The 15,758-nt window shown below is 38.8% G+C and overlaps 1 protein-coding gene across 1 annotated transcript in view; it reads left to right on the top strand.

Moving 5' to 3' along the window:
* The window catches only part of CRIM1 (cysteine rich transmembrane BMP regulator 1), a 177,130-nt gene that overhangs the window by 12,444 nt on the left and 148,928 nt on the right, over nt 1–15,758 (top strand). The window contains 1 exon segment of the mRNA XM_032102594.1: nt 2,239–2,412. Coding sequence (XP_031958485.1) covers nt 2,239–2,412 — 174 coding nt within the window.

The following is a 15,758-nucleotide window of genomic DNA, read 5'->3' as shown; positions in this document are numbered from 1 at the left end:
CATAGGTGTAGCTTTTGTTCTTGTTATGTGGATTACTGCTGTGCCTTCTAAAATACAAATTGTCCAGGCTGTATTCCGGCTTCTCAAAAACAGGATGTATTCTTGTTCTCCAAATTCTCAGGGTTGTTTTTTTTTTTTTTTTTCCCCTGTGTATGTATGGCCTCATGACGAGAATGTCCCAAGCATTACTGGAGAGGCATCTTCTTTTGAAAGAATTTTAATAGTTTCTCTTCAGGAACTTCTGCACTTCCTCTGACTTTCATTGATACAGTTGCTGTATTGGATGATAGAAAAAGATTACTTCCTGGGGTTAGTGACTACTCTGCTATTTTTATGGAGAAGGGCCATGAGGTTCCCATGGAGGTTCCCATCTTCATGTCTAAAATGGTCTTTGCTGTTTATCAGTGCTTTTTGTCAGCAGGGTACTTTGCTGACTCATTAGTTCTATTAGGCAAGTGGTTGTGCAGGGAGAAATATACCTGTGAGAATCTGCTCTGACACTTCTATAGATCATGTACAGTACCAAATTGGTAAATGGCTCTTTCTAGATGTTCTTTTATTTTCCCCAAAACAGGAAAAACTTGAGGTTAGAAGATACTCCGCATGTTTCTATTAGTGGAAAGAATTTACTTGTCAACTTCAGCATATGTGTGTATATACTGTTATTTGCTGTTAGTTTTTAGGCTTCTATTGAGCATCAGTCTACTGAATGACAGTTTTGTATTTGGCTGTGGGCTGTCATACTGGAGGACAGCTTCTGATAACCCCAACAACAACAAGAAACCTATCCTTCATAACTGGAAGATATTTTAACTTTTTTGGAGTGTTTCTTGGTAGGATCTATATTGGAAACTTGCTTGTTGATAGTAAATAAAATAGGAGTGAACTACTTAGAATGCCCAACGTGACTGCTGCTGTTGAGTGTAAGGGTATAAAGATTAAAAATATCTATTTTTTCCTATGTTCATTATTAGAAGTCAGTGGACTCTGTGCAACTATTTTGTAGCACTTAATTTTCCAAGCTTGTCTGTCTGTAAAACATCTGGCATTCTCTAGTGAAGAATACCTAATGTTTAATTTAGTTTCTTCAATCTTGCTTAAAAAGTGTCTGATAGGACAAGGGGGAATGGCTTAAAACTGAAAGAGAATAGGCTTAGACTTGATGTTAGGAAGAAGTTCTTTACTGTGAGGGTGGTGAGGCACTGTAACAGGTTGCCCAGAGAAGTTGTGGATGCCCTGGCAGTGTTCTAGGCTGGGCTGGATGGGGCTTTGAGCAACCTGGTCTAGTAGAAGGTGTCCCTGCCCATGTCAGGGGGGTTGGAACTGGATGGTCTTGAAGGTCCCTTCAAATCCAGGCCATTCTATGATTCTATCTTGGTTAAACTTGTGAATTGGTGGGATGTTGCTGTACGTGCACTTGACCTAAGGAAACTTAGGTATTGTAGGACTGGTTTTGGAATTTTGGATTGACTGGATTTGTATCTCTTTATGGAGAAAAAAAATACATCTTGTTGCAAGTAGCCTCCTAAAAGGGAGGCAGGCAGTTGTGCAGTGGGAACACCAGTTATGCGCAATTGTCAGGGTTAATTCAAAAGGAACAGTTACTTAGGCAGAGAGACTCATCCTGGCCCCACTATCCCTAGACCCTTGACAGCAAGGAGTGCTGTGTGCTTGATCAATTCTCCAAGAATATGTATGATAATTCAGGACTGCTGGAAAACCCATTTTTGGTCATATAACAGAATTGGAGGCCTGGCATCTTGCAGCTTTTCTGTAATAAAAAGTTATCTCTGTGGAGGGAATTCTATGTGGTGTGTTTTTTAATCATCTTTTAAAATGCTCTCTTTCTGACTCAATTTTGACTTCTGTAACAGCTGCAGATTCGGTACAATGTTCTCACTTCCATTATAAATAGAACTTCTACTATCTGCAAAAGTTATTTCTGTTAGACTAGCACTCATTTGTACTGCAGCTATGCCTTTTCCTGAGATGACTTTGTTTTTCATACAGATGGAAGTAAACAATGCCAGTTGCTTTAGCAAAATGGGCAGTAGAAGAGCTGTGAGACATGGTATTTAACAAATCCCACTGTTCAGATTAATCCATTCTTTTTTTCACATTACCTTCTGTTTAGCACTGCGTTGAACTTGAAGTGAATCACACCCAACTTCAAAGCAGCTGAAATTTATGTACTGCAGCTGAAATCCAATAGTGAGTGAGTTTGTTTGTTTATTTTAGATGAAAACTGGGATGATGATCAGCTTCTTGGATTTGAGCCGTGCAATGAAAACCTTATAACAGGTTGTAACATAATCAACGGGAAATGTGAATGTGACACCATTCGGACCTGTAATAACCCATTTGAGTTTCCAAGCCGGGATACTTGTCTGTTGGCCTTGAAAAGGATTGAAGGTAAGCACTTGTCTTCAGTAATTCAGAGTTAGTAATTTTTTCTGTGCAGTTGATGAAAAACTAGAGTTTAGTTTATGTGTTTTAGGATGACTTGTGTAGTTTCAGATACCTCTGGTCTTCTACATGTCAGAAAACAGGTGTATGTTTTAGAGGAAGATAGTACCTCATAAGCTTGGAATTCCAAATGCTTAATTTTAAGAAGGAAAAAACCCCATGCTTTGTGTGCTATGATGTTTGCAGATTTTAAGACTAAATGGTTCTGTTTGCAGTGTGTGGTAGCTATCTTTGCTTATCTTTAGCTGCAAAGTAGTGTGGAATACTCTTTAGATGTGTTGATGTGACTGAATCATGAATTAACACAGTGGATTTCAATAGTAAAGGCATAGAAAAAGGAGTAGTTACCAATTATACTTGTATCTTTTATTATATGAATGCATGTATTGCTACTTTTTTTAAGTTTACATAATGTTACATTACCTTAATGCTCATATTTTACACTACTTATGTCCTTTGATTAGATTTGTATTAGGTCCCATATGTTTATGCTTATTCATACATCCATATTTGTTTTGCTTTTTTTTTCTTTTTGTTGCTTATGGCTGAACTGCAAATGAGTTGGCTCAAATGTATCCAGCTGGAATTAAATTTACATGGTGTATTTCTGGATTGTTCTGAACAGCAGTCAAAGGAGTGATCTTGGACCCTTTCTATGATGCTGTAATTACTGTTTATTCTCCAAAGTGTTCAGGAACATGCAGAAGTTGATTAGTGGTGTGAACCTGCTTAATTAGACTACTTTAAAACAATGTTTAAAGTCATATTGCAAAAGTGAATGTATTTACAAGGCTACTGACCATATTTTAGGTTAAGGAAATCTTCGACTTGAGAAAGTGTGATGTGATGTTATCTGTTATACGCCTTTTGTGTTAAGAAAATTGGTTTTGTGCTACAGACTTTATCTAAGGAGATGTTGTGAGAAACTGCAGAAACATACTCATGATTGTCGGTCATGATGTTGTTCACTAAAGGCATCCAAGTGCTTGCTCTGGGATTTTTGTGGGATTCTTTTCTTTTGTAACTCTAGGAAGAGCAGAGGCAGAGCTTTTGGTCTGTTGTTGGTGTAGTAATAGGCAATAGCATATATGGGTTCTTCAGTCTTACCACTTCTTTTTTGACTTGGGAATGTGTAACTAAGTCCTGTAATATTTCAGCAGGATGCCATTGGCATGGCAGTTCATCGTATGTTTAACTTGCTGTGAAAATCTGCTGTGGGTTGTCTTTTTGTACTTTGCATCCTTGGAGGAAATGGACTTAGCTTGTGGAATGGCATAGCTGAAGCAGGTTGATTCTGAGTTGCTTTCAGCGATCCCTTTTTTCAGCTAAACTTTCATTTTAAAAAGAACAGCATTTTATAATTAGCCATGAGGTAACAATATTCTACATGTAAACTGTCTGGTATAAGAGCTGTGGTGCACTTATTTTTTCAGAGATGTAATTTTCTTTTTTTTTTTAAACTCAGTTTTATTTTTTTGTGGAGTGGGGAGGGTGTTCTTCCAAAGCCTCAGACTATGGGGCACCAGTAGAAGTGTTTAGGGCCTGTTGACTTTTTAATTTTTCACAGTTGGGAAGGATGGCTGATGCAAGTGTTGAAGCAACAACAGTACCTTTAAATAACAGAAGTCTGGCAGTCACAACTTGAGTGTTAAAACAGTCCAGCTTTTACTCATAAGAATGTGAATTTGCATTTGCATCCTCAGACTATCAAACTGTGCCACTGAGGGATGTTGGAAGGTAATCCCTTTGTATTTACTAATAGACAACAGAAGCCATAATGTAATTTTGATTTCTGCATTTTACAGATACAGTCTGTTAAATTTGCCTACTGGATTTTGCACTGTAAATGCTTATTCCGTCTTTCTCCAACTAGCATTGGTAATTGAATGCTAGCTGCTAATGGAGGTTGTTTCTTTAAATGCATTAGTTCTTGTTTTGGTAATTAAAACCAAAGTAATGCTTCATCCTGTACCTAAGCTAACGGAAAAGAAGAATAACTTTTTTCCACTAGTGCTTGCCACGTCCCTGTTTGCTAAGCAAGCCAAGTCTCTTAGGTAAAATGGAATAGACACTTTGGTGTGTCTGAGCCAGTACTTGCTGCTTGAATATTTCAGGTTTTCAAATTTTAATAGTCTGAAAATGGAATTCAACCACTTGGAAAGTCCACCTGAAACATGGCTTAGGTAGCACACAAACCACAGGGCTCTGTGATTATGTTAAAATAGAGAAGTCTTTCAGTTTATTTAAGGCAAGCTAAATCTTAAAGTGTAGTGTCATGTAAAAAGGAATGATTCATAAGATCTGTTAAATATGTCAAATTAAGATTTTCCTAAAATCCAAATTACTGATGTATACTTCACTCTTTTGGCTTGTCTGTTAAAGATAATAGCAGGAAGATTTGAAACTAGTAATTTAAACCTTTAAATACTCTAATAGACTCTGTTGCCATGGAAAGTGGGACCAAGGGAGGGTAGTCTAACTTCTCTCTCCTCACCACACTTTACATGGATAATTAAATATATAGTGTGATTAAAAAGACGTAAGTTGAATACCTGAATGATGGATACATGGTAAGAGTTTCTGAGGAAAACTGCTCAGCTTGCAGAAAGCCTGCAGATAAGGAATCTGTTGCATAGATGCAACCTGACAAGTAACAAACAGTGGGCTGAAATCTGGAATACCATTTCCATAAGGGAATGAGCTGAGGGATTGAGGCTTTTGCATGTACTTCATTTTCTTGTGTGTTTTTCTGCTAGCACCTTCCCTTTCAAGAGTCTTTCCAGTCATCTTCCTTCTTTATCTAGTTTGCCTTATACTTAAGCTTTTCAGCCTGTGTGTGGTCTTCCCTTCTGGGCTTGATGTCAATTCTAGCTTGCTTACTCTACTAACCCAAAGTTTTCTCTCGTTAGCTTCATGTAGGATCTTTCTTTTCCTATTGGCTTGGGTTCTGCCTGCCTTCCTGGGCTCCTCATATTTCATTCTAACTTTACCTCTCTCTGTCTCTTTCTTTGCCTACCTATTTAATTCTGTTTGTATCCCAGTTCACTTAAAACAACTTCTATCCTTCCTTCCCAAAATCAGGTCGCCTGGGCTCTAATGTCATGTTGTTTTGATGTCACTGACAGGACCATGTTCTTTATTTTGTCTGCCTGAGTCTTGGTCTACCTTGTACTGGGAAAGCCTGTGATGAGATTAATCTCTACTCAATTGTGTGTAACCTCTGTAGGGGTGCTGATGTCTATTGGCAAGAAAATATGGCAAGGCTAAAGTGCAATCTCAGTGATACAGGTAACTCAAGGCAGTTGTCATATCCACCCCTTGTACTTGTTTTCCTGGAAAACAGTAGGATTATATACATTTGAAAGAATTGGTTTTGTCAAAAAACTTGGTTAGCCACCTTTTATCTAATTTTCATGTAGACATGCTGGAAACGTTTAAAGAGTTGTTACTTCAATAGAGTATTTATGAGCACTTATACTTAGAGGTCTCCCAGCTCTATCACCAGGCTTGAAGTGCCTGTTTCTCTACATGGACCATCAATGACTTTTCATAGAGAAGGTTTGTATAGAGGTTGTGAACGATCCTACTATGAGGAAATGCACACATTTGGGGCTAGAAAGAAGCTGTCTGGAAAAGCTATTGCATACCTAGTGTATGCAATACCACCCCACCGAACCTGGTGGGGGAGGGGTGGTTGTGCCTTCTCTGAGGATATATTTCTAAATTTGGCCAAACCGGAACACCTAGTAATAATAATAATAACAACAATAATAGATTCCTATGTTGGGGTGTTTGGGTTTGGTTTCTTTTTCGTTATTGTTGTTTAAAATGCTTTCGGTTATTGTCTTGATGAGTGCCTGTTCTGATATGATTCAGGAAATCCTGTGTTCTTGAGCTTGGAAAGTTTGTTTCTATTCAGGAGCCTGCTAGTGATGACAGCTTGGTTGAACTTGGACTGCTGGAGTGGACTGTGAAAAATATGGCTGGGGGTGACCAGAAGATGCCTTCTGTCTGCTGAGCCACACTTAGCAGGTCAGGAGTCTTAATAAACTGCATCTATGCATTCTTGCAGTCATGATTTGAAAAGAATTAGCTGCAGCCAGGACAAAGGAGTCAGTTCTTCAGACTTGGTGTGAGATGCTGAGGATTGGGGATGAGGGAATTAAGAGGAAGTAACTTTTTTTCATCAGGATACATTTGTAGTGTATTGATAGGAGGTAGCATGGAAAACTTGTAATGTAGTGCCTGTTCAGTTAGCTGAAAATCTAGTTTCAATGACTATATTCCAGTTCTGGGGTCTTCTGCTTTCTCTCCCTCTATGCCTGACTGGCAGCAGCTCAGATAGCCCCACAGAGCTTTAAAGAACAGGAACCTAAGGGTGTTCTTGAGCCTGCTCCTCCTCCTCTACTAGAGCAGGCCTGGATCTGTGCTCTTATGAGCTGCCTCTTCAGAGGCATCATCAGGTCTTCAAAGTGATAGCTCGCTTCTTAATAAAAACTCCCTGCTAGAATAGCTGTCTCCTCTCCCCTCTGGGAAGTGAGGGGAAAGTTGGGGGTCTGAGGCATGCAGTCTTTCACTAGGTGGGCTGTACATCAGGTTGGGTTCTCTTCAACTGATTTACTGAAAACTTCAGTCTGCAGAGACTTCTAAAGAGTTTGCTTTAATAATACCAGGTTCTGATGTGACACAGACAAACACGTTTTCCAGAGAGAGCATATAAGTTCCAGTCATAGCAAGGATGGTGGCTTTGTCTCATAGGTTCAGTGTACACTTGAGCTCTAAGAGGAGAAACCAGTCAACTTCATCAGTTCTACTCTATTTAAACCATAAGCATTTTCCATATCAAAGTTAAACTCAGTCTTTATTCAGAACAAATGTGAAGGATAAAATTTGTACCTTTTTTGATGAAAGATATGATTAATGCTTTAGGTAAACAAACTCCTTTCACTTGCATCTCTGTCCACATGTAAAACATGCTGCTGATACTAAATTATTGAAACTGTTGTTTTAAGAGTTTCTTCTTGGTTACCTGGCTTGCACCTTTCCAGGCTGTTCACTGCTGTCCTTCATAGGTGAAAGGAAAAGGCCTTTTAAGTTGCTGGTATCTATTAAGCTGGCTTATTGCAATGCTCTCCTTGCATTCCATTATTTTTTACATGTAACTGAATAACTTTATGCTGACAAATGTTGCAATACCTGTTAGGCCAGTCCTGGAATAACAAATATGAGAAGGTAATTTTATTCTGAATGCTTGTTTGGTTGTTGTTAAGTTTGATTTTGTGTAAAACTTCACTTGTGTGGTCTTAATGGCTGTATTGAAAAACTAGAACAGATCCAGCTTTATGCTGACTTATCAAGCAAGGAGTGGAGTGAAATACTTTCAGATGTGCTTAATCTGATATACTTTCCACTCCCTCTGCACAACAATTAATGTATGTTTTTGCTCAAATAACTGAACTTTGAAGGTTGGCATGTATTTGCAATAAGGAATGCAGTTGTGGCAAACTTCCAGATTTTACCCTTGAACATGCTTGTGAGAGCCAAGTAAGTGCACTTGAAGGCAAAATTTTACATGAGTACAGGGAAAACCAGCATTATAGCTTTTGGGCTTTTCTTCTGAGTACATAAAGACAGAAGGGAAAAACCCATTTGATATGGAAATAATACAGATTAGGAATAGTAATATAAACTTCAATATACAAAACAATTTTCCGAAACAAAAAGGAAAGAGAACTCGATCATTAATTGCTGAGAGGATTCTGTGACAGTGGCACATCTGGCAGTGCAGTTCCTTTCACAGCATGACAGTGCAGTGTTACATTTGCAGAACTTGCTGCTTTTTCCTGACTCTAGTTCCTCAGAGAACTGTTCCCTGATCAAGGAAGTATCATCTTTTCCTACTATATTGGCTATCTTAGCATGTCCTATTTTTGAGGCAAGTTATCACACAGACAAAATTTATGCCATGAGATTTCAAGCTAACCAGAAGAAAACCTTGTGGAAGTTTCAGAAAGACACCAAAAGGGAAAACTGATTTTCATATTTCTGTATTGATGTGGCTACCTAATTTTAGGCTTAATTAGATTATGAACAATGAATTTTGTATTAATAGGGAAAAAGCTGCATTGCAGGAACTGTTAGGAGGGAAGATTGAATATAGAACACAAAACTGAGCAGCTGGCTAAAAAACCCTAAAGTGTTTGCATCACAAAAATAGTTTACAATCGGAAGTATTGTTGTATCTTTTCTATTTTTCCTTGCCATTTTATGTAAATGTGTGGTGCTTTTGCAGTGTAGTAACTGAGCTTATTGCCTCGCTATGCTGCACTCACTCCTGTGAGCTGCTGTACAGATGCCATGCCTGCCTTTCTACATCCAAATTCTTGGGCATGTAATGCTTATGGAGAGCGTACTGGATCTTCAATTTGTGACACTTCAGTTTCCTTCAAACCTGGCAGTTTTCAAGATTGCTGTGGACAGAAGTGTAACCTTAGCTGTAGGTCCTGGGAGTGGACTGTGTGACAAATGCCTCCTACAAAGCCAGCAGTCAGATGTGATGGTCAAAGCAGGGTTGTTCTTAGAAACAAAGGAGCATTCTTCTTGCCTTTTTCTGTTTCAGATGCTTACCTGCATTCACCTGAAACTGAATACAGGATAACTGATTGTACCTGGAGCTTCTATGAGACCAGGCAAGAACAGGGCAGGTATCTTACAGCTGAGCAGATCTTGCTCTTGATAAATTCTGTGCCTCCCAAAAGCTCTTTTCCATGTTGGCAAGTAAGCTGTGCTTGAAATATGTCCACTTCAACTGTAGTGGCAAGTTACAGGTTTAAATGAATGCTTGACCTTACTTCTCTTCAAGTTGAGGAAGAGAGTGAAAATAGAGCAGATGACTTTCAGCAGAATGCTTCCAGATGCAGTGTTGATTTTAAGGATCAAAAGTTAGTTACATGTGACAGAAGAGACCTGAGCAAAGATCTCAATTTGAATGGTGTGTAAACATTAGGTTAATGTTGTATAGTAGCAGGAAGGTATATTCCTGTGGCTGGGTCACAGGTCTTGTTTTGACAGGGCAAGTCATGTTTGGATATACACGGCATTCATGCTGACAGAGATAACGGAGTGTTGAGTGAATGTATCCAGTGATAGTGGTATCAAGGACATACTGGTCAATACGACAATTTTAGTACAGTGTCTATGTCTATAAATAATAAGAAACAGTTTATAAAATCATAGAATTATAAAATCAACTTTTTTTTCTTTTGTTTGATCACCTCCAGTAACTTCACAGCTGTCTCTTTAAAAGAATGATATACCAATATTTTGTGATTCTGAACAGTTGTATAACATGGGACAAACTATTTTAGCACTTTGTCTCCAAATTTAGGCCTCGAAGTCGTCGTGGTGTTGTTTTCTAAATAAAATAAACATTATGCCACTTCCACATCACCAGACTAATTTTTCTTTGTAATAGAATGAGGCATTACCAGCAAAGTGTTTGTGTTCAAGATGTATGTTTGTATGGAGACTAGAATCGAAGCAAGATCCTTTGAACCAGTTAGGTTTTAGAGAAACTTTGGTTTTAAATGTGAAGCCTGACCTTGAGATTGGTTGGATTTTCTTTTGAGAAAGCCATTCAAAGACTTTCTCAGCCTTAATGATGATAAAAAAGAGCTCTACCCATTCCTGAATTCCTGCAAATGTTCTCTTCTCTGTTGTTCTAGATTCCCTCAAGTGTTCTGTGTTCAAAGTATTTTTTAAATTATAGCTGCTCAAGTCCATGAAAACTTCCTTCTTCATTCAACAAGTAACTTATACAGCTCGTCTAGAATCAGATCTTATGTAAGTTCTGCCTTTCTGTCCAGAAGAGGTAAAGCTTTCAATAACTCCTGGCTGCAGTAAGGAACAGAAAAAATGGTACTTTTGTATGTTTTAGAGACATGTAAAAATTGTTGTCATAGTGACAAACCAATCTACATAATTTAAGGTGCTAGAATTTAAATGACTTGTCAGATATATATGCCAAAATTGCAGTTTCTATAAATGACTGCACTAATAATGTTAAATGTTGAACATTTTTGGCACTAGCATATAACTTTAGAAGGACAAAGAAAACACTCTTTTGATTTAAAACAAGTATAAAAAATCCCCCAAACTGGAAACTCACATCTGCTTTTGACCCCTGGTTAGGAGATGCAGTCATACAGCAGCAGAGGAAATGCTTGACATTCTCATCATGTGGGCTGGGGCTTCCAGCCCTTTTGGCACACGTACGTGGGCAGGTCGGAGATCTTTTCTTTGCAGTTGTTGTGTCAGGCTTCTTGTAAATAGGGAACAGAGTAATGCCAAAAGCAATATGTTTCATTTTTCTGCTTTGGGTCTTTCTGTAATTTGTATTAATTGCTTTATGGGAGTTTTAAACACAAGTTCCTAAACTCTTGTTCATTTTTAGAAGTCAGCATAGAATACTAGTATCAAGGTTTTACAACTTGAGTAAAAATAATATATTTTTAAAAAACTAATCTGGATGCTTCTGAAGAAAACCAATTATCCAAAGTGGTTTAATAAACTTGTGACTGATGTACCATAGTACAATGATGGATAGAAAACAAGATGTAAAATAAGTCTGTTAAACAAAATTTTCTAATTACTGTGCTGTTATAGTTTGTGGGCAGTGTGGGTGTTCTTTACCTGTGAAGATCACATGTGACAGAAAGCTAAAATACCAGTCTTGATGCTGTTGCTTTTCAGAAGTCTTGCACTTCATACTGCCATATCAGTTGAAGAGTTAAAGCATATACTTCAGTCTGTGACATCATTCGGAGCATCTAGTCCTTACCATGGTGCAAGCCACTGTTCTTAGCTTCCAGCTTGCAATAACTGGATACCTTCTGCTGGGGCTTTGAATGTCCTGCAACATAGGCATAACTGGGTAGAAGGACAAACACCTTGAGCCTGGAACTCGCCTGCTAGAGCCGGAGAGCTACTGGAAGTTAAATGCTGTCAATCTCCTTGAACTGGATCTGTCCCTGAACAAGATGCTGGTAGCTGCCAACATGGGTAAGAAGACCAGAGTAAGGCAGGACTCCTCATCCCAGCTTTACCAGAAACTGGAAACTCCAAGTGAGCCAAGCAAGATCAAAGTGCAGTGTGTGTGTGTGGAAGAGAGGGGAATGAAAAGAGAAAGAAAAACCCGTCTTTTTCTCCCTGACATCTCCTCCTAGTTGGAGAGTTAAAACACTTAATGGATAAGCATGCTAATACTGTTTGTTGTGTGATCTTATGTGTGTTAGGCAAGAAACTGATTATTTCAGGATGATGGGTATTTGGGAGAACATACAGGTATCTGAGGTGGATGGGACTCAGATCCTGGCTCGAGGGTTGTACCTGGGTAGCAGGGCCCTTATAAAGAAACACGTGATCTGTCTGGTTCACTGGTAGGTTTGAATCTCTTACAAAACATGGTACACATAACACTAATGAATTAATTTGAGGCATGGTAGAAAATGAGAAGAGGAAAATGTTGCCATTTTCAACATGTAAAGTGTGCTATTTTAGAGCTTTTCATTACTGCATGAAGTTATTCCAACTTTAACAAGATTCTGGTTTTCTAAGCATGTGTTTGCTTAGATTTTTTTCAAAACTCTGTAGGGTGTCACTGAGATTCCTAAACCAGGTCTGTAGGAGCTAGCATCATATAAAGGCATTGGTATAAAAACAGTTTACTCTCTCCTTTGCCATTGTCTGAGAAGGCTGTTTACTGAAATGAGGACTGTTTACTTAAATAAGGACTCTGTCTGGCCTCTAATTAACAATCCCTTGTGTGGATTGTCCTGTATAAGGGACTGTGCTTTACTGCTATATTCTGCAGGTTCCTTACACTGCAGAAGAGTTTCAACAGATCTGTTCAGTACTAACGTGAAGTGAGATTAAGAGAAACTTGAAAGCTGAGATAAAGGTGTAACTTCACAATAACACATCTGACTTATTTTGAATGAGACTATAACATTCCAGTAATGTGAGTAGCTCTCTTACCTGTAGACCAGAGCATGAGTACTCATTGTAAGAAAGTTCTGCACTTTCTGTAAGCCATCATTGATTTGGTTCAGGAGGGTGCAGACAGAAGTGTCTGTGTCTGACATTGAGTTTACTCACAGTCCAGCTTTTGTGAAGCATTGATTTGCCAATGCACTTATTCCAATAATCTGTGGTTTTCTTCTCAGTCCTAGGGATTATTGCTGTGAAAGCTTCTAGCTCATTGACAAGGGAAAGAGCACTTTGCTTTCTAGCAGAAATCTAGTCTGTCTTTATAGCTGCAGTCCACAAAACCCATCACTGTGTGATCAAACAGTTTCACATCAAGTCACATATGCACTTCTTTCCATCACTATGGTAGTTCTTACTTGCTTGGTATTTTACATAACTGAAATTCAAATCTGTGGAATATGGAGCAAGAAATAAAACTTACTGAAATCTTATTTCCTCATGAAAGCCCAGTGGTAATCTGTCAATGATTGCTAGGTCTGTAGGATTGGCTCACCTGTGAATCCTTTGTGGCAGATCCTCCCTTTTTTTTGTTATTTTTCTCCTCCCTCTTCTTCTTCCCCACCTCTTAAGGGCAAAATTGTCATAGGCTACATACAGTTAAGGAACTTTCTGGGGAGTGCAAGGATTGCTATGGAGTTGGAGGAAAAACTTGAGAAGGCAAAGGAGATTTGTCAAAAGGATAAGACAACTGTATCATGCTTGTGATTTTGCTTATGTTTTGGGGTTTGGTTTTTTTGTCCTTTTTGTTTTGTAGCTTGGTGGCTTTTTTTCTTTTGCTTAGTGAGGGTTTTTGTTGTTCTTTGGGGATGTTTGGGGTTTTTTTGTTTGGTTTTTCTGGACTGAAACTAAAGTATCTCAACCTATCTGCTATTTACTAAGGTATGTGTAGTAGATACAGACCGGAAGTCCTCATGGTGTTCCAGCGTTACAAAAGCTGGCAAATGGGAGCTGAAACCTAAAGTATCTGTGAGGTATAGCCTAGTAAGAATATGACATCACTTCAAATTTCTTTGTCAATTTTCCCACAGAAGAAGCATATCTGTCGTAAATTTAAAAAGACTTGTTTGTTACCTGGCTACATCTGTGTGAGGTGTGTTCTCTGAATATGCCTTTGAAAAGGTTTATTCTCTTAAAAATAAATTAAAAAACCAGCAAGCTGCTCTGTGCTTTGTAGTCTGGCAGTTTTGACCCATCCTGGCTAAGTTGAATGAATTGATACTTCCTTTCTCATCTGTGTTTTGTGTAAACAAAGACTGACCTAGTTTAGGCATTAAAATGCTTCTGGCTTTGAATCCCAAGTGGAAAAGGGGGCTTTTGAGTTTATGGCCTGGTGAAAAGGGGGGTTTCTGCTGGCTCTTGCCTTAAGGAGTTCATGGCTCTATGCTCCTCTGTGTCTCTTCTCTCTGTTGCCTTGACATGACATGCTGTGTGTCCATGCTGGGAACTGGGGAGGGGAATCCCTTGAGCTATCGGGGCCAACAAAGATTCTTTATTGACAAATTGCGATTCAGATGGTGTTGTAAAGAAAATGAGGCTTTTGTCATTCTTCTGCTTGTCTCCCAGTCTCTGCTTTTCCCTATTTCCTGCTCACGATTACTTTTGAGATTTATTAGATTTGAGGAATTTCAAGGAATGGATAAGGACTTCAAAGATATTATCATTCTGCAGGTACTGAATGTGGGCAGGTGACTGAGACTATACAGCAGGAAATCAACTTTGGTGTTAGGCAGCAGAGAATCTGTGGGAGCTGGAGGACTGATGAAGGGAAATCTACTACTCCTATTTGAACAACTAGGAAAGCTTCAGCTGGAACTCTCATCCATCTTGAGTGCTACAGAATGCAATTCTGAAACGAAGCCGCAGGCAACCAGGCTGAGTAATTTCAGTGCTAGTGAAACTATGTGTTCTCTATTCTGTTCTCTGCTGTCAAATGCTTCCAGTAAAAAAAAAAAGGTAATAATAATATGATAGATACAGTAATTTGAGGCTCTAGATGCCACTAGGTGGCAGAACCCCTGCATCTATTTTGTGGATTTCTTTCTGTGCCTTGATTCTTCATCTGAGTATATTGAAAATACATTTCAGCTATCGTGTAATGACAATAGACATCAGTAGGGACGCTTACATGCTGTCCTAATTGGGCTCCTATTGGCTGCTGTTGTGGGAAACATGGAGGGCTTGCAACACACTCTTGTCCTTACTTGTTCAGACTGCTTTTTCCTTCTGAAAAGCCTGCTACTCAAAGCAGTTGCTTGCATTTAGTTGCGCTTGGATGTCAGCACAACTCTTTCCCTTTTTCTTGATTCTGTTGTTAACAGATGGGAAATGAGGAGATGACAAAGTGGCATTTAAGAGGAATGCTTTGTAAAGGATACAGTGGCAGGAAAATGGTGATGGTGAACGGTTACACCTGTGGTAGAAGGTGTGATTTTTTTGAGTGTTGGAAGCTCAGTGTTTTGGAGTAACTCATTTCTCTTGGTGAGACCCTTGTACCTGAGTAGTTATCAGCTGGGAAACAAATCTGTCTTGAGGAATACCTGTTAATGATTCTTTTTAATAAGGTTCCTCTTCTGTTAGTGCTAGTCTTTGATTGCAATGTGTTTGTCATCCATTCATTGTGGAAGATCGTTTTAGCTTTGTTTTTATTGCCGTTTTGGCTTATAGAGCAGCTGGGATGGTGGCTTGAAAGCAGTCCAAAAATAGGGTCATTGCCTGCCTCTATTTACTAGTAGAGAGCTATGTAGTTCTGGTTGTTGGGGACAATATGAATCCTGCAATTATTGTGTATGTTTACGCATTGTATTAACTGGGATACAGCCCTCATCTTGCATTAGGGGATACAGTGCTACTAAGGCAGGAGACATCCATGTCGTCCTGATTTACTCTTAATGCCATCTCTTTCAATGAATACATCTGTGAGTGCATGCTTAGTAATGAATCTGATAAGTACTGATTGATGAATCTAAAAGCAGCATGGGTCTGTTTCTTTTGGTGCTGGATTTTAGGAACATCACCTAGATATTTCAATTTGGAGTATTAAAACTGAAGTGTCAGATTTCAAAGCCACTTGATTAGGGTTTTCAAAAGGTATTAGAATCACTGAACAGAATGTGGTACCTACTCTGCATTTTGTATACAGTTGATGCTGTGCTGCATGAGGGCAGTTTAATTCAGATGTTTCTGACCACCTGTAAAGAAATGTGAAGGCATAACAGCTTACTCCAGTTGTTGGATAAATATTGGTT

The sequence above is a fragment of the Corvus moneduloides genome, chromosome 3 (genome assembly GCF_009650955.1).
Source record: "Corvus moneduloides isolate bCorMon1 chromosome 3, bCorMon1.pri, whole genome shotgun sequence".
Lineage (NCBI taxonomy): Eukaryota > Metazoa > Chordata > Aves > Passeriformes > Corvidae > Corvus > Corvus moneduloides.
The sequence above is the reverse complement of the archived record's forward strand: the minus strand, read 5'-3'. Positions and strand labels throughout refer to the sequence as shown.